This window comes from Mesocricetus auratus, unplaced genomic scaffold (assembly GCF_017639785.1).
Source record: "Mesocricetus auratus isolate SY011 unplaced genomic scaffold, BCM_Maur_2.0 Super-Scaffold_100676, whole genome shotgun sequence".
In the NCBI taxonomy this organism is placed as follows: Eukaryota; Metazoa; Chordata; class Mammalia; order Rodentia; family Cricetidae; genus Mesocricetus; species Mesocricetus auratus.
Genome location: NW_024429266.1, coordinates 149,494,430 through 149,513,852, shown reverse-complemented (window position 1 = coordinate 149,513,852; position 19,423 = coordinate 149,494,430). Strand labels below are relative to the sequence as shown.

The 19,423-nt window shown below is 46.6% G+C and overlaps 1 protein-coding gene across 1 annotated transcript; it reads left to right on the top strand.

Annotated features, from left to right (window-relative positions):
* The first annotated feature begins 414 nt into the window (after window positions 1-414).
* On the top strand, window positions 415-15,337 carry LOC101830689 (pre-mRNA-splicing factor ISY1 homolog). The gene is made up of 11 exons (XM_005071130.4): window positions 415-579; window positions 2,659-2,681; window positions 3,198-3,249; window positions 3,718-3,783; window positions 4,230-4,272; window positions 5,894-6,006; window positions 7,804-7,921; window positions 11,520-11,642; window positions 12,347-12,468; window positions 13,933-14,019; window positions 14,604-15,337. Exons 1-11 carry the CDS (start codon window positions 577-579, stop codon window positions 14,709-14,711), a joined length of 858 nt encoding a protein of 285 aa, XP_005071187.3. The 5' UTR covers window positions 415-576; the 3' UTR covers window positions 14,712-15,337.
* The last annotated feature ends 4,086 nt before the right edge of the window (window positions 15,338-19,423 follow it).

Here is a 19,423-nt window from a genome sequence, read left to right as displayed (position 1 = left end):
TTTCCTAAAAGGAGGAAGGGGGAGGAGAACCAGGGTCTCAGGCATTGCTCAGCTCCAAGTAAATGATAGGCAGCCTCCTGAGAAGGCAGGTTTGCTCCACTGGCTCGCCAGCTAGCGCAGGCACCTGAAGGTGTGTCATTACTTCCTGCAGGGCCGGAGTGACTGAACAATCGCATTCAGAGAGATAGAGGAGTCATTTTCAAAATGGTCATCAGCTGTTAAGAAGGATCAGGAAGGACAGAGACAGGCGAATCTCTGACCGCTGCTACATCGAGAACAAAACCAAACATTGACAGACTCATTCCCGTGGCGCAAGCGTAGTCTAGTCCACGTACGCGCGAGATGACGCACTGGACCGACGCCAGCAGAAACCGCCCACAGAAGCGCAACTGCGGCTTTCGCTCCTCCCCCTTCTTTCTTTCGCTTCCGGTCCTTAACTTCCGGTCCTTTCCATTTATTCTTCCGACAAAAAGCGCATCCTGTCAGCTGTTTTCCGTTCCCGCGCCGGCCTGTCCGGTCCGGGACAGCAAGGCACGTTGTACTGCGGCGCGGCGCCCGGGCGCCCTCGCCGGCACCATGGTGAGTGCGGTGGGGAGGGATCGGGCGCATGGGCGCGAGAGGCCCGGGCCAGTGTGCGGGCCTCGAGGTCCCTGGCCTAGTCAGCGATTCTGTTCCCTCCTGGTGTAGGTGCTAGAAATTGCAGCAGGAAACTGAGTTGGGGAGCTGAATTAATTACATCTCGGTAGTTCAATCAGGATGAAGCGCATTATCGGCGGGACTGACTGGGCCGAGGACCCGCCCACGTGTTCTCAATCCTCACAGTTAGGAACGTCTCAAGGACAGGGTCTTCACACTTTTGCTTGCCTAGTGCCCGAGACAAGAGTCTGGCAATCTCTAGACAGGTGTGCCATCACCGTTATTAGCATACGCTGAAGTGTTGAGAGGTTGTGATCTTCGGTTTCATTCGCTCTAGAAGTGTTTAATATGGAAATCACACGAAGTGTTGGTACAAAGAGGCGTGGTTACAGTAGTATTTCAAAGTGAAGTCCCCTTAGGGGCTGGAGAGATGGCTCAGTGGTTAAGAACCACTTCAGTTCCCAGCACCCACACGGTGGCTTACAGTCATTTGCACAGTCATTTGTAACCCCAGTTTTAGGGGACCAGAAGCCCACTTCTGAAGTTAGAGGGCACTAGGCATTCACGTGGGGCACATACATGTAATAGGAAAAGCATTCATCCAATACAAAAAACCTATATATCTATTTATATCTGTACATAGTAAACCCTTAAAAAGCATACGGGTTTGCTTTCAGACCCCTGAGTTTTATAAATATCTTTGAGGTCTAGTGTTGAGATCTGTATAGTCTTGTCCACAAAACCAGCCCATTTTGGAAGATATTTACCCATATGTGAGTACCAAAGTATGTTTATGAAACATGTAACTATATACATAACCATGTCAATATATATACAAAACATGGATATTTATTCAAATATGTAAGTCTTCTTGCCAGTCTGGGGTACTTTACAATACCAAACATGAAAAAAGCCATTAATAGACTTTTTGGGGGATGGTATTGTATAAATACATAGTAATAACCATATTTATCCTGTTAAATAAAATAGATACACAAAAGCACATGCTGCCATGGAATGATTACAGAGGATGTTTTGGAAGTCATTATAGACTGTTAGTACAGAATCCTAACAAGGAGAGAAAACAGAGGTCTTGAAGCAGCTGTTTCTAAAGGAGGGTGTGTCCTGCCCTGCTGCCAAGTTCATTTATCCACCAACTACCTGCCAAGTTTCTTTCAGAGGTGGTTGGAAGAGAATCTGAAGGGCAAGTTAAATGAAGCTCATTTTGCCAACTCTGTAAGCTATGTATCTGATGATCTAAATGCATTTATCTGAATAAGTCATCACAACATTTTAAGATAAGAGCTACAATATTTGGTGTAAAGGGTAACTTAGGTTTTAGTGAGACCATGTCTCAGTAATGGTGAGAGGAAGAGCCTGAAGCAAAATCCAAATTTATCTAGTCTACCACCCAACTGAAAAAAATGTGTTGTCTTCCTGACCCTGTGGTTTATAGATCATTGACTTAACACTGATGTGACAGCATTTACACAGAGACTGCTTTGCAAAAGCCAGTCTTGTGTACTTTCCTGTGAGTTTCCCTGGCAAGGAACCGTCAACTGTGCTGTTTTCTGGTCAAAGCTGTGCATGGTGGTAATCCTAGTAGGGGTGGGATCAGAGAGGTTAATGGATATGATCACAGTACACTCTACACATGTGTATGATTATAAAAAGTGAATCATTTAAAAATAACAAAAATAGAAACCAATAGAAGTGATAAAAGGTATTGTAGGGAGTTGTCTTAGTGGTTAAAATCACTTACTGTTCGTGCAGAGGGCCCAGGTTTGGTTCCCATCATCCATTCCAGGTGACTTTCAGTTGCCTATACTCCAGTTTCATGGAACTGATGTTCACAACTATCCTCTGGCCACGTACACACTTGGAACACCTACAGGCAGGCGCACACACATGTGAATTTGGAAAAAAATATTTTTTTGCCATTTAGAATCATCATTTAAAGTCAACCAAAAAAAAAAAAACCACAGATATTCTAAACTGTTTCCTTCCTTTGTCTCCATCTAGGCCCGAAATGCAGAAAAGGCCATGTGAGTATCAACTTACTTGGGACTGAAAATTTTGAGATTTAATAACAAGCACAGCACTTGTACGGGATCCCTTTGGCAGGAGTCTTTCTAGAAGTGGTTTCTTCTTTCCATGTGCTAAAATAGCATCCCTGTGTTTGCTTGTGTTTGTTTTTCCAATTAATGTTTTCTGACATCCTCCACAACTTACCCTGGATAAACATTTTCCCACCTGTGGATAGCTTGGGGATGGCAGCAAGGGCATCCATGTTAGTCCTCTAACATTTCTGTATATTGCTCATCACAGTAGTCTGATAAATAGAGTTTCCCCACTGTCTATATATGCAGTATAGTTAAAGGAGTGTTCAGAAACACAGATAGTGTTGGAGGCCTATCCCTTGGAACATGAAAATCCTTAACTACTCTGCTTCCCTTATTACTATTCACACTACTCACTTTAGATGTGGTCGCAAGCAGACCAGCTCCATCCAGGAACTTGAGTAATAAGAAATCTAATGGGGTCCTTTGTGTCCCTGGCAGGACTGCTCTGGCAAGATTTCGTCAAGCTCAGCTAGAAGAGGGAAAAGTCAAGGTGAGTGAGGTCTCATCCTCTGGGAAGTGTCAAGAGGAAATGCATTGAAACTCCTTGAGTGGGCTTCAGACTCCATCTGCTCCTAAGTGTGCTTGTTGAAGACTTTGTACACTTGAACTTCAGCATGGTGTTCCTCTCTTCTGTTGGGGCAGTGTGGTTATCTGGTTCCTGGGTTCCCTTATTATTGTAGCTCTAATGTTGACTGTAAGAAGGTAGAGAGTGGGCCTGGAGAAATTACATACATGCATGTGTTTATTTTGACTAGACATAGTTCCTTGTTTCCTAATTATATAGTTTCCTAAGAAGACATTGTAGAGTTAGGGTTATGAATTGAGTATCCTCTGGCACAGTACTTCAAGTATATTTAAAGCATTAACTATTTCAGGTCTCAAGCCTGAATTGGTTGTGGATGTTACTTAAGTGTGTACAGAGCCTAGTGGCAACATGTGTTACTCTCATTCTCTTTAGGAACGAAGACCCTTTCTTGCTTCCGAATGTACCGAGTTGCCCAAAGCTGAGAAATGGAGGCGACAGGTATGCTTGGGTAAACCTGATCTCGGTAAAAGTAACATGCTTTTGCTTGCTTCTTTTTATTGAAATGACTATTAACTGGAATTTTAATTTAATTTAACTTAAATTTTTTTGGGGGACTGGGTCTTCCCTTGTGTTCCTGGCTGTCCATGTATACACCAGTCTCACTCACAGAGATCTGCTTGCCTCCATCTCCCAAGTGTTAGGACTAAGGTGTCCCCAGCGTTGGTTTTGTTTTGTAGTCCTGGCTGGCCTGGAATTTATTGTGTAGGCCAAACTGGCCTTGAAAACACAGAGATCTGCGTGCCTCTGCCTCCCCAGTGGTGGGATTAATGGTGTCCTTTGCCCACCTATAGTATTTTTGTTAGTTGCGAATTACAGTTTTCCTGTGCTTTTAGATATGTTCAACAATAATGAAAATGTGCCTGTTACTATTTATTTCCCCACAGATCATTGGAGAGATCTCAAAAAAAGTTGCACAGATTCAGAATGGTAAGCTGACTAACGCTGTAAAGTGTTCTAGAATACAGTTAGATGTGGGGCTTCAGCCCTCGTTCCTAATGACCACTAAGACAAGCACATAGGGAATTAGCAAGGCCATTAAGATGTAAACACTGGCCCAAGTGTGGTGCATGCCTGCAATCCCAGTGTAAGGCCGCAGCTGAAGGGCATGGCCACAGCTCCACAGCACACAGGAGGCTAAAACAACAAACAAATAAAATTGTCAGCCAGCTTGACCTAGTTGACATTTATAGGGTAAAGCACCTAATAACATTCCACTTAGCTCCACCCACCCCCCAAGACAGGGTTTCTCTGTGAGATAGGGTTTCTCTGTGTAGGTAGTCCTGGTTTTCCTGGAACTCGCTCTGCAGACCAGGCTGGCCTGGAACTCAGTGATCCACCTACCTCTGTTTCCTGAGTGCTGGAATTAAAGGAGTACATGACCAGCCCAGCTGATCTTTTTTTTTTAAGATTTATTTTATTTTCAGTTATGCATATGCTTGTGTGTATGTATGTGCATGTGGATGTGGGTGCCTGCAGAGGCTAGACAAGCACATCACATCCTCTGCAGCTGGGGTTACAGGCAGTGTGAGCTGCCTGATGTGGGTGCTGGGACCAAACTGGTCCTCCGCAGGAGCAGCAAATGCTCTTAACCACAGAGCTCTCTCTTCGTCTGTATTTAAATGGACTTAGGATGAAACAGGCCATTTCCAACATAAGGTGTGCTGAACTTGGGCTGATTTATGTATCTCTGTAAACGTATGTCTGTTGCCACAGACGGATTGAGGTTGACCGTCTTACTGCACAGTGCTCCTGCATGCTCATTTTCAGCTTTCCATTACCTTTGCTCAAGGAAGATCTTGCGGGGACTCTTGAAGGTTTTCACCTTTGTGGTCAGCAAGCGATCCTCTTCTCGTCTTTGTCGGGGAATCCATCTGTGTCCAGTCCTTAGCCACCGTAGCCAGCACGTCACCACGCACTCTGTGCTCTTCCTTTCCAGCCGGTCCCGTAGGCTGTCTGCTTCCCTGAAAGGGCTAAGGCAGCAGAGAGTGGTGCTGGCCGTTGGTGCCTAAACCAGACCCCCTGGATCTTTGCTTGCCTCGGAGACTAACTGTTGCTACCACCTTAACTGGTGCGTTTTAATAGTGGTGTAAATAATACAGAAGTGTTTCCATTTACAGTTTTTGGTTGCTATTGAGGGTGAAGTTTTCTTAAATAATTTTTTAATCCTACACTATTGGAAATCTCTGTTTACAGTACTTGGTTTTCCTTTATTTGGGTGTTGATGACTTTCCTTATGAATTTATTTTAAAATTTTTATTTATTTTTGAGACAGGGTCTCATTATGTATCCCTGGCTAGGCTGGAACTTGTGCATATCAGGCTGGCCTGGAACTCACAGAGCTCTGCCTGCCTCTGCCCCTGCCTCCTAAATGCTGAGATTAAAGGCATGCACTACCACACTAGGACTTTTCTTATCAATTTAAATGAGCAGTTTTAGGTAGTAGACCACTGGGGTGTTCCCATCCATTGTAAAGCTATGAAAATATTGACATTCAGTATTTTAGGGCATGCCATATTGAAGAAATGATATTAACAGTTTTGTTTTCTAGCTGGCTTAGGGGAATTCCGAATTCGAGACCTGAACGATGAAATTAACAAGCTGCTGAGAGAGAAAGGCCACTGGGAGGTCCGGATCAAGGAACTGGGTGGTCCTGATTATGGAGTAAGTAGTCTGTAGCTCCTGTGGCACCTGAGACAAACCTGAGCTTGTTGAATGGTATGCTGGCTGTGCATTTCCTGTAGGTTCAGTTTACGCCTCCCCAAGAGGAGCCAGCTGATAGTGATGGAGGGTTGAAAAGCAGCTGTTATGGCGGCATAATCCTGAAACACTGCATGACTCAGGCCTAGGCAAGGTATCTGTTTTAAATGGCCATGACCACCTCACATTCTTTTTTGAGCTCCTCAGAGACATTCCTGTTTGTTGAGGGTTTTTCCCCACCTTAGTATCATCATTATAGTAAGACACATGTATCACACTTTATTTTTTTTAGACAAGGTCTCTCTATTATGTAGCTTTGGCTGTACTAGAATTCACTATGTAGATAAGGCTGACCTCACAGATACCCATTTGCCTTTGCTGGGATTAAAGTCTTGCACCGCCAGTCGTGTGTGTGTGTGTGTGTGTGTGTGTGTGTGTGTGTGTGTGTCTGTCGTGTGTGTCTGTCTGTGTGTCTGTGTGTCTGTGTGTGTGTGAGAGAGAGAGGGAGAGAGAGAGAGAGAGAGGGAGAGGGAGAGGGAGAGAGAGAGAGGGAGAGGGGGAGAGAGAGAGAGAGAGAGAGGGAGAGAGAGAGAGAGAGAGCGAGAGGAGAGAATGAAGACTTGGGTGTTGGTGCCCATGGAGGTCAAAGGAGGAGTCTGAGTTACAGGCGGTTGTGAGCCACCTGATGTGGGTGCTCAGACCTTCTGTAAGGGCAGTGTGCATTACTAAGATCTGAGCCGTTTCTCTAGCCCCAGTTTACACACTTTGTACTGCAATCTGGTGCACACAAAGTATGCTGAGGACATTATGTGAGGTACTTTGGCATTTTCCATTCTGTTGCATTTTGATATTTATTATTATTTTTGTTTTTCTCTTGAGACGTATAGTTCAGGTTGGCCTCAAAGTAACCAAGGTTAGCCTTGAACTGCTGCCTCGTGCCTCCACCTCCTGAGTGCTGGAGTTTCTAGTATGTACCACCATACTTGATTTTATGTGGTGCTGGGGATTGACCCTGGGACCTTGTGCAAGCTAGGCAAGGCCTCTACTGACTGAGCTACAGCCTTAGGCCCCAAGGTATGCTTTTTCTTTTTTGATTGTTTTTGTTTTTGTTTTGAGACTAAGTCTCACTCTGTAGACCAGGCTGTATATAGTCTAACCTAGCCTTGGATTTGTGGCAGTCTTCCTGTCTCAGGCTCTCAAGTGCTGGGATTATAGACATGCGCCACCACACCCAGTTTTATTTGGGCTAGACAAGCACTGTGCTGAGCTACATCCCCATCCATGTCGATTTCCCCTTTATGGTCTTCACATTTTTTAATGACATCTATTTATTTATTTGTATGTGCATGTATGTGCCACAGTGTACATTTGGTGGTCAGAGGACAGCTTGTAGAAGTCACTTTCTTTCTTCTACCATGCGGGTCCTGGGAAACTGAACTCAGCTCATGAGGCCTCCTTCCTTAGCCCCCTTAGTGCTGAAATGAGAGGTGTACACTTCCATGTCAGGCCTGTTTTCTCTTTAAACTTACTTTTTGTGGTTCTGGGAATTGAACCAAGGCTGTCAGCATGATAGACAAGCTACTCTAGTCCTGATCACATCTCCAGCCCTAGGTTAATCTTTAAGGGTTTAGAAAAATCCACAAATATTTTTCTGTATGGAGTGTTTTCCACATATGATATTATTATCTCAAAATGTATTTGTAAACCTAGGAAAGTAGGTTTATGCGTCAGATCCATTTTTCCCTTTTCTTTCCCAATAAGAAAGTTGGCCCTAAGATGCTGGATCATGAGGGTAAAGAAGTCCCAGGAAACCGTGGTTACAAGTACTTTGGGGCAGCAAAAGACTTGCCTGGTGTCAGAGAACTGTTCGAGAAAGAACGTAAGTAGCTCATGCTTGAGAAAACATTGGCCTTTAATTGCTGCTAGTGAGGGAGAGAAGTACGATACATGCTACCCAGTGTAGGAATCACTGTATCCAGATTTAAAATAATAGCTTTAGGATTTTAGTCTTAATTTTATTTTATATTTTTGGAGCATGGTCTCATGTAACCCAGGCTTTGAACTCCTGAGCTTTCTGCCTCCACCTGCTAGGATTATAGGTACCTAGCCTCTCTTTGAAGGCTTTGTCCTGGCTGGCCTCAAACGTGCCTTCTAACTTCAGCCCCAGCCTCGAGCTCTGGGTTTACAGACCTGTGTCACCGTGTTGGTGTTTTGTTGTTGTTTTGCATCTACTTTTCATCCTTTATTATAATTAATGTGTATGTACTGGTGTGAATATTTGTGTGTGGGCGGTACATGTGTGTCATAGCATTTGTATGGTGACAGAGGACAGCTTACAGGAATTCTCTGCTTCCACCATGTGTGTCACCTTTACTTTTACTCACTGAGCCTTCTCATTGCCCCATTTACTTTTTTATAAGTGTATTTCTCAGCCAGTGGCGCACGCCTTTAATCCCAGCACTCAGGAGGCAAAGGCAGGCAGATCTCACTGAGTTCAAGGCCAGCCTGGTCTACAGAGTGGGTTCCAGGACATCCAAGGCTACACAGAGAAACCCTGTCTTGGATTCCCCCCAAAATAAATAAATGAATAAATAAATGAATGAATGAATGAATTGAATCCACCCTATTCCTTGGACATGCTAGGCAAGCATTCTAGCAATAATTTACATCTTCAGCCCTCCACATACATTTTTTATTTCCATTGTAGGTTTTCTTGTTGGCATAGAGCCTTTCAGTGTTACCCAGGCATGCCTTAATCTTGCAAGCTCAAAGGCTCACATGATACCCTGCCTCAGTCCCCTGTGCCACCATGCCTGGCTCAAGAACATTGTGCTGAAGTCACTCTTATCCAGTATAATTAAAAAGAGAGTTTTAGGTCCCCTTGCTGCCCCGATGCAAGACTCCAGCAGAAATGAATGGGAACTAGTATCTTCATGTTTCCTTCTCGGCCCCTTCCAAGGCTTATCTTATTCATATTATGTGAAAGATTAATCAATCCCATTGACTAAAAGTGCACTCTTCTTTCACATAGTTGCACTTTAAAGCTGGACTCTGTGGTCAGGAGGAAGGCAGTGTTTTGCTTTAGCCAGTGTGATGACCATCTCTTCACAGGACATAACTGAAGTGGCCGATAAAGTTGCCATTACCAGTTGTGGGCAGTGAGTGGAGGTCTGCCAAAACATGACTGTCCTGTGCCCGCTGTGACACTGCTTGATACAGCACTTAAAAGCTGCAGCATAATTGGTTGTGAAGAATTAAAGTGCACCACAGGGGTATAAATTGATGGTATGGGGAGGCCCTGGGTTTGATTTTTAGAACCAAAAGGAAAATAAAAAGGATTGCTGGGTGGTGGTAGAGCATGTCTTTAATCCTAGCAGCACTCGGGAAGAATTAGCAGGTGGATCTCTAAGAGTTTGAGGCCAGCCTGGTCTACATAGTGAATTCCAGGACAGCCAGGACTATACAATGAAACCCTGCCTCAAACCCCCCCCCAAAATAAATAAATAAATAAAAAGATCATTGTGTTATGAATTAGCCATACTTTAACCATTCTATTGGTAGTGTTAATAGGCCTTTATTTCTCGTTCTCATAATTATCATTATTAGATTTTTTTTTTTGAGAAAAGGTTTCTCTGTATAACCCTGGATGTCATAGAACTCACCTGTAGACCAGGCTGGTCTTAAACTCAGAGATCCATCCGACTCTGCCTCCTGAGTGCTGGATTTTGTGATTTCAAAGAGTGAAGTGTGAGTCGGGCGTTGGTGGCGCACGCCTTTAATCCCAGCACTCGGGAGGCAGAGGCAGGCGGATCTCTGTGAGTTCCAGGACAGCCTGGTGTACAAAGTGAGTTCCAGGACAGCCTCCAAAGCTACAGAGAAACCCTATCTCGAAAAACCAAAAAAAAAAAAGAGTGAAGTGTGTGTATCCGTGTGTGTACATGCCTCATAAGTGTGCTCCCATGTGCGTGTGGGAGTTGGTTCTCTCCCGCCTTCCTTACTGCTGTGAATGCTAGGCTAGCTGGCCCTCGTTTCCTAGCCATTCTGTTTCCCGTTGTGATGCAGGAAGTCTGGATTTACAGATGTGTTACTGCATCTGGCTTCTTTACATGGGTTCTTGGTATTTGAAGTGAGGTTGTCGGGCTTGCATAGCAAGCACTTTTAGCTGCTGAGTCAACTCCCTGTTTTGTTTTGAGACAGGGTCTTACTGCAGAGACTAGCCTGGAACTTGTTACATAGTCTCTTAAGTGCTGGAATTAGGGATGTTTGCTACCATTTCCTGTTTATTTCTGTGGTTAATAAAGTTGATAATTAAATTTAATTACCAATGAAAATGTTCACATTTGCATTTTTCCTTACATTTTTTTTGAGATTATATTTTATGTATGTTGGTGTTTTGCCTGCGTGTCTGTGTGCATGCATGCAGTGCCCCTCAGAGTCCAGAAGAGGGTGTTAGAGCCCCCTGGATCTGAAATTAAAGATGGCTGTGAGCCATCATGTGGATGCTGGGTACTAAACCCACGTCCTCTGGAAGAGCAAGTGCTCTTAACCACTAAGCCATTTCTCTAGCTTCCACATTTTTCATTCTTTGACCAATGCTAGGTTATAATTTTCATTTGATTTCTCGTTGATAAATATATTCATATTCAAGATAGGTGTCTTTAGTCTGAATTGCTTTCTTCAGAATGCTCTCCTTTGCCCTTTTATGACTTATTTTTCTGTGTATTTGTTTTGTGTCAGTCAGCATTATGCCATTTCTTTTCTTTTTTGGTTTTCTGAGACAGGGTTTCTCAATGGCTTTGGAGGCTGTCCTGGAACTAGCTCTTATAGACCAGGCTGGCCTTGAAGTCACACAGATCCACCTGCCTCTGCCTCCCGAGTGCTGGGATTAAAGGTGTGTGCCACCACCACCAGGCGCCATTTCTTATACTTTAAAACATTTTGTAAAACAGCATTAAAGCTGTTTCAGGATATGCTAACATTTATGATATTAGGTTATCTCTGGTGTTTTCACGAGTGTATGAATAGTTCTGGGATGTATTTCTCCGCCTACAAAACTTTATTATGAACTTGTGGGTTTGAGTGTATTTCTAGAAGGTGCTTCAGACTGAACCTGGGGTCTTGGGCTTGTTTAAGACAGTTCATTATTTATATAAATCTCCAGGTTCCATTTATTTGTTATTTATCTATTTTTGTAATGCTAAGGATTGAACCCAGGGCCTCCAGCATGTGAAGCAAGGATTCTAATCATTAGCCTATAACCTTAGCCAAGGATAGACTTTTTAAATAGATTCCACTCATTGGACCCAATCTTCAGCTTTAGGAAAGATGGCTTCACTCTCTTGATCCCATATATGGCATAGAGAAATGCTGCCTTTGTGGCATTTCCATGGCCATGTGTTATGTGTAGCTCTAGCACTGTATGGAGGAAAGGTTTGATCTTGATGGGAATCCAGCTAAGTTACTGCCATTTCTTGTAGCCCTCCCTCCTCCCAGAAAGACACGCGCCGAGCTCATGAAGGCGATCGACTTTGAATATTATGGTTACCTGGATGAAGATGATGGAGTTATTGTGCCTTTGGAACAAGACTATGAAAAGAAACGTATGTCTGCGGGCATGTCACTGTAGCTGGCACCTAGCTTCTGTTCTCTCCCTTGAAAAGGGTTTTAAATAGTGCATGGTACCAAAAGCTGGATTTATTGTTGCTGAGGGTCTCAGTGAGCTGGTAGTGGTCTGACATCTGGTGGAGGGGAGGCAGTCAGGTCATGCTGGGCTCAGAATAGCAGGTGAAGCCACAGATCTTCCTTGGTCCTGATCCTGTTTCTGGGAGGTCACTTTCTAGATCCTTCTATGCTAGCTTTTTTTTTTAACTTGTTTAGTAGTATGCCTGTCAGTAGTGTTTATCTGCTTCTTGCACAGCTGACACCTTACTGATGGAGAGGGAGGTGGTGTCGGTACCAGTGAGTGCTTCCTCCCTGCAGAGCATACCATGCCAGCTTGAGAGGTGTGTCCGTATCAGTCCCATAGGAATTTGGATGTGCATAGTGAGGGTGGGACCCAGCATGCGTGTGTCCTTACCTTTTTAATGTGTGCATGTCAGTCAGCCACTGGAAAGGATTTGGAGACATTCCTACAAAAACTGCCTTGCACCTACTTAGGGCTAGAGGCATTGTAGGACAGACTGTCCTTTGTAGCCATTTTTCACCCTCCATGGCAGAATCAGGGTGTCCTTTTCCAGAGGGGACATCTTGGTCTCGCAGGCCAGTGAAATGTTTTTAAATAACCTTTACTGTCCTCTGTCTTCAGTCAGAGCTGAGCTGGTGGGAAAATGGAAAGCAGAGAGAGAGGCTCGACTGGCAAGGGGAGAAAAGGAAGAGGAGGAGGAAGAGGAAGAGGAGGTCAACATCTATGCTGTCACCGAGGAAGAGGTACTGGCGTGGGTCCTGTCTGGTGCTCACTGTCCTCTTCTCTGAGCTACAGAGAACATCAGGGAGGAGGCTGGGTCATGGCTCCGAGCCCAGCTTCCTCACCTGCAGGATGGCTGTGATGACCCTTCCCAGGGGTACAGGGAGGGTTCCAGACAGGAGGACTAAGGGAGCTCTTGTTAGCTTCCTTCTAACGGGTCAATTCTCTCGAGCAATGTGGGACAGTTTATAAACCCAGTGGAAGTCACATAAGCTTGAGTCCATGACCTCAGCACTTGTGTGGCTCACGGACGTGGGTAGTCTGTGGTAGTCCTCTGTAGTCTTCCACACCCATTTCACAGAAGGAAGCAGGCCCATGTGCTTCTACAGAGGCTGTGGTCCACACCTCTCATGCAGACCCTTTGGGCTCCAGACTCTTCTGTTGTCCAGTGTGGCCTTGCTGCTGGGACCATTCAGAGCACATCTGATTTGCTCTTCTGAGATGAGGCAGATTTTCCGTGTACAGTTGATGGAACTTGCTGTGCGTCACTGGCAAAGAAGCAGGTGTGGAGATAGGTTTGATGACTTAGTGAATGTGTTGCAGGATATGGAAGTTCCTGCCTAGGTCCAGCCGACCTGCAGTAGAGATCAGTTTAAAGCGGGATGGCAGCGTGCCCTGGGCTTCCTGGGTTACAAATAAATACTCACTTGATTCTTCAGGTGTTTAGTTAGTGGCCTCTGTGAGCCATGCTCAGTCACCTGCAGGAGCAGAGCAAGTAGCATGTGCTGGGAGACGCTGTGATGAGTGAGGACAGATGGGTGTAGCACTGGTGTGATGGAGCTGAGGAGTCGTGTCCGTCCGTGGAGGCTGTTCTGGAACTCTCTGTAGACCAGGCTGGTCTCGAACTCACAGAGATCTGCCTGCCTCTGCCTCAGCCAGGCCTTTACTTTATTGTTAAAACAGTAGAAAGGGTTTCTTTTTCTTTTTCCTTTTAAATAATTTAGACTTGGTTTGTTTGCTTATTTTTGTGATACTGGGGGAAGTAAGCCTGCCACTGAGCTCCGTCTCTACGTGGCTATTTTGAGATAGGGTTTCACTAAGTTGTTCAGGCTCTCCAGGCTGGGCAGTGGTGGCCCATGACTTCAATCCCAGCAGAGGCAGAGGCAGAGGCGGGTGGATCTCTGTGAGTTTGAGGCCAGCCTGGTCTACAGAGCAAGTTCCAGGACAGCCAGGGCTGTTACAGAGAAACCCTGCCTTGAAAAACCGAAAAACAAAAAATCCTCCAGCCCCACAGTGCTTTTGTTTTTTGTTGTTAATTTTGGAGACAGGGTTACTGTGCAGCCCAGGCTGCCTGGAACTTGAAGTGGGCCCCTTGCCTCAGCTTCCCAAGTGCAGGGTTACAGGTTTGTGCTACCAGGCACTGAGTGACGCTGTCTGCAGAGGTGTGAGTGGTGACTTGCTCACGGTCGTATGTTTGTCTCTTTCAGTCTGATGAGGAAGGCAGCCAAGAGAAGGCAGGGGAGGACGGCCAGCAGAAGTTCATTGCTCATGTTCCGGTGCCATCGCAGCAGGAGGTAGGCTAGTGCTATGCTCAGTGGAGCCATTGCCTCAGCTAGGCTCCCCTTCCAAGTGCTCCCCTTCCAAGTCCTCCCCTTCTCAGTGCTCCCCTTCCTGGTGCTCCCCTTCCCGGGTGCTCCCCTTCCCGGGTGCTCCCCTTCCCGGGTGCTCCCCTATCCGATGCTCCCCTACCCGGTGCTCCCCTACCCGGGTGTTCCCCTTCCCGGGTGTTCCCCTTCCCGGGTGCTCCCCTTCCCGGTGTTCCCCTTCCCGGGTGCTCCCCTTCCCGGTGCTCCCCTTCCCGGGTGCTCCCCTTCCTGGTGCTCCTTGTCCTTCCATTCCACCCTGCAGCCTTTGACCCTGACCGTGTAGCCCCTGTCATGTACACAGACGGATGTGGGGTCCATGGAGGGCAGGACCCTCTTACAGACCTGATACCGAATGTTACCAGGGAAATGGCTGGGTTCTTGCAGGCAGTCTTGGAATAAGTCCAGTGGAAGTCAGACTTGTTGACCGTGTCCCTGCAGGCATTCCCTGCTTGGGTTGTGATAGAGGTGGAGGCCTTGCCAAGGGCTGACTTCTTCACTGTGGGTGTTCACAGATCGAGGAGGCGCTTGTGCGGAGGAAGAAAATGGAACTGCTCCAGAAATATGCCAGTGAGACCCTGCAGGCACAGAGTGAGGAAGCCAAGCGGCTCTTGGGGTACTAGGATGAGCCAGACCCCTTCCTGACCTGGTGGTGTGAGCCCCGAGGCCTGCCATCCTCATGGCTACCCTGGGCTGAGCGAGGCTGGCTAGTGCTGGGAGGCCCTGTGCCTTTCTCGTCCTCCATCTTGTCCCCCGCCTTTTCTGGAGAGCTGAGCTGGCCTGATGGTGAGGCCTGCCCTGACTTCCCAGGAAGCTGTCAGGGTACCGAAGACTAACCACCACCTTTTACAGATACCTTTGCTACCATACGGATTCATTCATTTTTATTTTGGAATGTGTAAAATCAACTCTGTCTGAAGATTTATTCTGCCTTGTACTATGATGTTGGGAAGAGAGAAGGATTAGTAGCCAACATTAAAAAACGAATGATTTTTATGCATATCGTATTCAGATTCAGAGACATGTCTCCTCTGGGAAACTGAGATGGTGTGTCTACCCTGAGCTGGGTTGTGCCTGTCAGTAGCAGAGCCATCCCCTCGTGCTGGACCCTGCTGTACTTTGTCATGGTCCCCTCTGTGTGAACCTGCTTCTCCCTCTCCTGTCTTGTGGACAGGAATTCTAAGTTTGCAACTTTACTTTTATAACTTGTTCAGAGAAAGCTGCTTTTATTAAAATTTTTAATAAGAAAGGGAACGTCTGTGCCTGAACCTTGTCCTGTGGTGATATGATGTCAGCCATGGAAGGCACTGAACACTGTAGGGGCCGGTGCGGGGGTGGGGGTGGGGTGGGGTTCGGTAGAATGGGTGGTGGTCCCAGGAAGGGTACAGATGCCAAAGCTTCACCTGGCATGAGCATATAGCCTGCTTATATTTGCGGCTAAGGATGGCTGTGTGCTGGCCTTTGTGGGTACACACTGTACACCCTAAGCAACCGTCTCTTTGCTACCTAGCTGGAGCCTCTCAGCTCTCTAAGCCTGAGCAGTGTGAGCCGCAGGCCTCCTGTTCTGAGGGTGGTGGGAGCATCTGGAAGGCCAGGGTCATAGTAAGTGACAGGGAGCCAACCCCCTGAGGGAATAATGGCCCTTGGTTTGGAGAAGCTTATTCCATGGAAAGATTGTGGTCTGTTCAGAGGCTAGGGAGAGTTTGTCTGTGGGAGCAGTATCATGGAGGATGGCAGAGCTATGTTGCTGTACATGGCCTTGTTGGAGGCGAGTCAAACAGTGGCTGTGCTGTTGACTCCTATGTTAAGGACATAGGCTGTTGTGGTTGGTATTTGGTCATTTTTGCATTAGTTTTTTTCCACATCTCATTTTGACGGGGGCTTATTTTCTGGGTTAGCTTTGGTGACACCCAAGGGAGGTTAGGGGTTGTTGTGTGTGGCATATATATTGTAAGATGAGTTTAGAGAGGAAGAAGATGCAGAAGTGAGGGAAGAAAGGGAGAGGGCACGATGTTTTTTAGCTCCTGGGGGTGGGGCGGGGGAGCTCTGAGACACGCAGAATGGTGGTTATGGGATATCTGCTATAAGTCAGCTAAGATGATGTCACCATGTGACAGTGACTGTTAACACCAACCACTAAGTTGCTTTAAATCCAGGGGCCTGGAAAGATGGCTCAGTGTTGTTATTGCAGAGGACCTGGGTTTAGTTCCCAGCGCCCACATAGGGCAGCGGCTCATAACCACCTGTAACTCCAGCTCTGGGGCCTTTGACACCTTCTGTCCTCCTTGGACCCCTGCACACTACATGGTGTATATAAACTCAGGCAAGCACACAGACATAAACATAAAGGATAAAGAAATCTCTTTAAAAAGTACTTATTTGGGCCGGCGTTGGTGGCGCATACCTTTAATCCCAGCACTCAGGAGGCAGAGGCAGAGGGATCTCTGTGAGTTCGAGGCCAGCCTGGTCTACAGGGTGAGTTCCAGGACAGGCTCCAAAACAATACAGAGAAACCTTGTCTTGAAAAACCAAAAAAAAAAAAAAAAAAGTTATTTGTACATGTGGGATGGGGGAGGGCACCATGGAGCATGCGTAGAGGTCAGAGGACAACTTCCAGCCGTCTATTTTATTCCACCATGTGAGGACAGGGGATTGAACTCAAGACCTTATATTAGAAGTCAGTGTCTTTACCCATTTATCCATCTCGCCCACCCTTGTAAATTAGGTTTTTATATTTCTTTCTTTTTTTGGAGACAGGGTTTCTCTGTGTGGGCCTGGCTGTCCTGGTACCCTAAAGACCAGGCTACCCTTGAACTCAAAGATCTACCTGCTTCTGCCTCCCCAGTGCTGGGATTAAAGGTGTGCATCACCACTGCCCGGCTAAATAAATAAATCATATATATATATATAAAAGGTTCAGTGTAGGACTTGAGAAATGCCTGTCTCATTGGTTAAGAGCCATTGAGTAACTCTTGCAGAGTATCTCTGGTTCTCAGTTCAGAGTCACTTATGGCTACTTCTGTGGTATCTGATGCCCTCTTCTGGCCACTGCAAGCAACTGCACACATGTGGCATCCAGACCTACACAGAAATAAATAAAATCGTTAAATCTTTGGCTTACTTAAATTTGAGATATGCTTTACTTCAAAATTTGCAATAGGACTTAATATTTTTATAGGAAAAGTAGTTTATTGAGTGTAATGTTGAATTGTCCCATCTCAGATGAGTATAATGCATTTAAAAACTATGTCACTGTACTTTAAAAAAATTTACTGTCAAAGGAAAGGAATTGCAGATTTGGTAAGATGTGATTTACTCTCCCCTCCCAACACACTCCTTAAATCCCAGCACTTGGGAGGTAGAGGCAGGCAGATGTCTTTGATTTCAGCCTGGTCTACAGAATGAATTCCAGGATGGGCTCCAAAGCTACACAGAGAAACCCTGTCTCGAAAAACGAACAACAACAAAAAGGAACATTCTCCTTGAAAGTGTACATTTCAGTGGGTTTTTTTTTTGGTGTGTGGTATATGCATGTGTGTATGTGGTGAGGGGTGCCTGTGTATGCATTCATATATAGAGGCCAGAGAAGGAACATTCTCCTTGAAAGTGTACATTTTAGTGTTTTCTCTTTTCTTTGGTGTGTGGTATATGCATGTGTGTGTATGTGGTGGGGGTGCCTCTGCCTGCGTGTGCGTTCACATGGAGAGGCCAGAGGTTGATGTTGGGTGCCCTCTGTTGTTCTCCCTATTATTTTCCAGTGTCAGCAGGGCAGTGGTGGCGCCACCTTTGGTCCCAGCACTGAGGAGGCAGAGGCAGGTGGATCTCTGACTTTGAGGGCATTTCTCACGGATGGAGTTCTCAGAACAAACAGCTCCTCTGCTTTCTCCAGGGTCAGCCTTTGCCTTTTCATCTACTTGACCAGGGACACTGGTCATAGAGCCTGCGGGGTTGGCACCTATGGGCTTGCTCTTATGGTCTCCTTAAGTTTTGGGAGGTCCTCTTCCCTTCCCTACTGGAGAAGGTTTGGATTTTGTTCATGGATGGATCTCAGGGCAGTAGAACAGTTCGTGGGCCTGCCCCAGCCATTAATGAAGTCTATTGAACTACATAGCATTGGAAGGTGTAAAGGGTTGTCTAAAGAGGCTTGGACACTCTCAGCTTCCTCTCATCTTTGGTGAGGAAGCCTATTTGATCTAGTTCAAACTGCTTGCAGAAATCTGGGTCCGTTTCTTTGACCTCTGGTTTCCCAGGCCAAACTTAGGAGCTGATTGGCTCACACGTTTTCCTTGTACCTCTTCTGTTTTATTGGGATCTGGACTGTATTCCCAGGTAGTCCAGATTTGGCTGGACTCTCTAGCCTATCATTCTTCCAAATGGGACTCTGGGTCATTCTACCTTCAATACCTTCAAGGGTTTTCACTTCCTCTTGTCTTCATTTTTTTTTTTTCTTTTCGAGAAAAGGTTTCTCTGTATTGCTTTGGAGGCTGTCCTGGAACTCGCTCTGTAGACCAGGCTGGCCTCGAACTCACAGAGATCCACCTGCCCCTGGCTCCCAAGTGCTGGGATTAAAGGTGTGCACCATCTCCGCCCGGCTTTGTCTTCATTTTTGACCTAACGGAAGCTGCCTTTGCTGCGTGTACAGGGCTTTCACATCTCAGAAGTGGGAGCACTGAGGTGGGTTCTGTTTCACCAGCTCTTCATTGTCACTCGTGGCTGTCCGCTGCCCCAGAACTACCGTATCGAGGCCTCTCGCCTGCTCCTGACTTGGTGCGAGCCAGGCCAGTGCGGGGTGGTTGTCTGGGCTGAAGTGGGCAGGTTAGCGGGCAGTTATGGGGCCAAAGGCTGTGAGGGGGACGCAGCAGACTGAGGTGGGACCGAGAGCTGCTATGAGAGGAATTAGAGAGGAGTTATTTGAGGGCTATGAAGAGGTGTGGGCAGATTTCCGTCTTGGATGCGGTGCCTAAGGCGAGGTCCAAGTTAAGGCGGGTTCCGGATCACCAACTAAGGTGGGGTAAGAGGTGCTAAGGGCGTGGTCAGGACCAAGTGGAGGAGGATCAGGGAGATGTTGACAGCCGGTCCGCACGATTCTTACGCCCGGGTTACTGAGTGGCTGAGAAGTGGGAAAGAACTGTGCTGAGGGCGGGATCAGGGTGATGTTGAGAGAAGGGTGGGGGCGTTGGCCGTGGTGGGGTGCGGGTGCTGCTCGGGGAAGGGCCGGGGAGGTGAGACGCTTAGGAAGGGTGGTGCTGAGGGAGGGTCGGGGCTGTACTGACAGGATAGGAGGCGTAGGCTACCGGAGGGGGCATCTGGGCGGTGCCGGGGGCGGGACCCAGAC

Bases quoted from the DNA above. Each gene is read 5' to 3' on its own strand.
- LOC101830689 (XM_005071130.4), top strand. The intron at 4,273-5,893 runs GTAAGCTGACTA...TTTGTTTTCTAG, and splicing joins AGTTGCACAGATTCAGAATG to CTGGCTTAGGGGAATTCCGA. The intron at 7,922-11,519 runs GTAAGTAGCTCA...CATTTCTTGTAG, and splicing joins AGAACTGTTCGAGAAAGAAC to CCCTCCCTCCTCCCAGAAAG.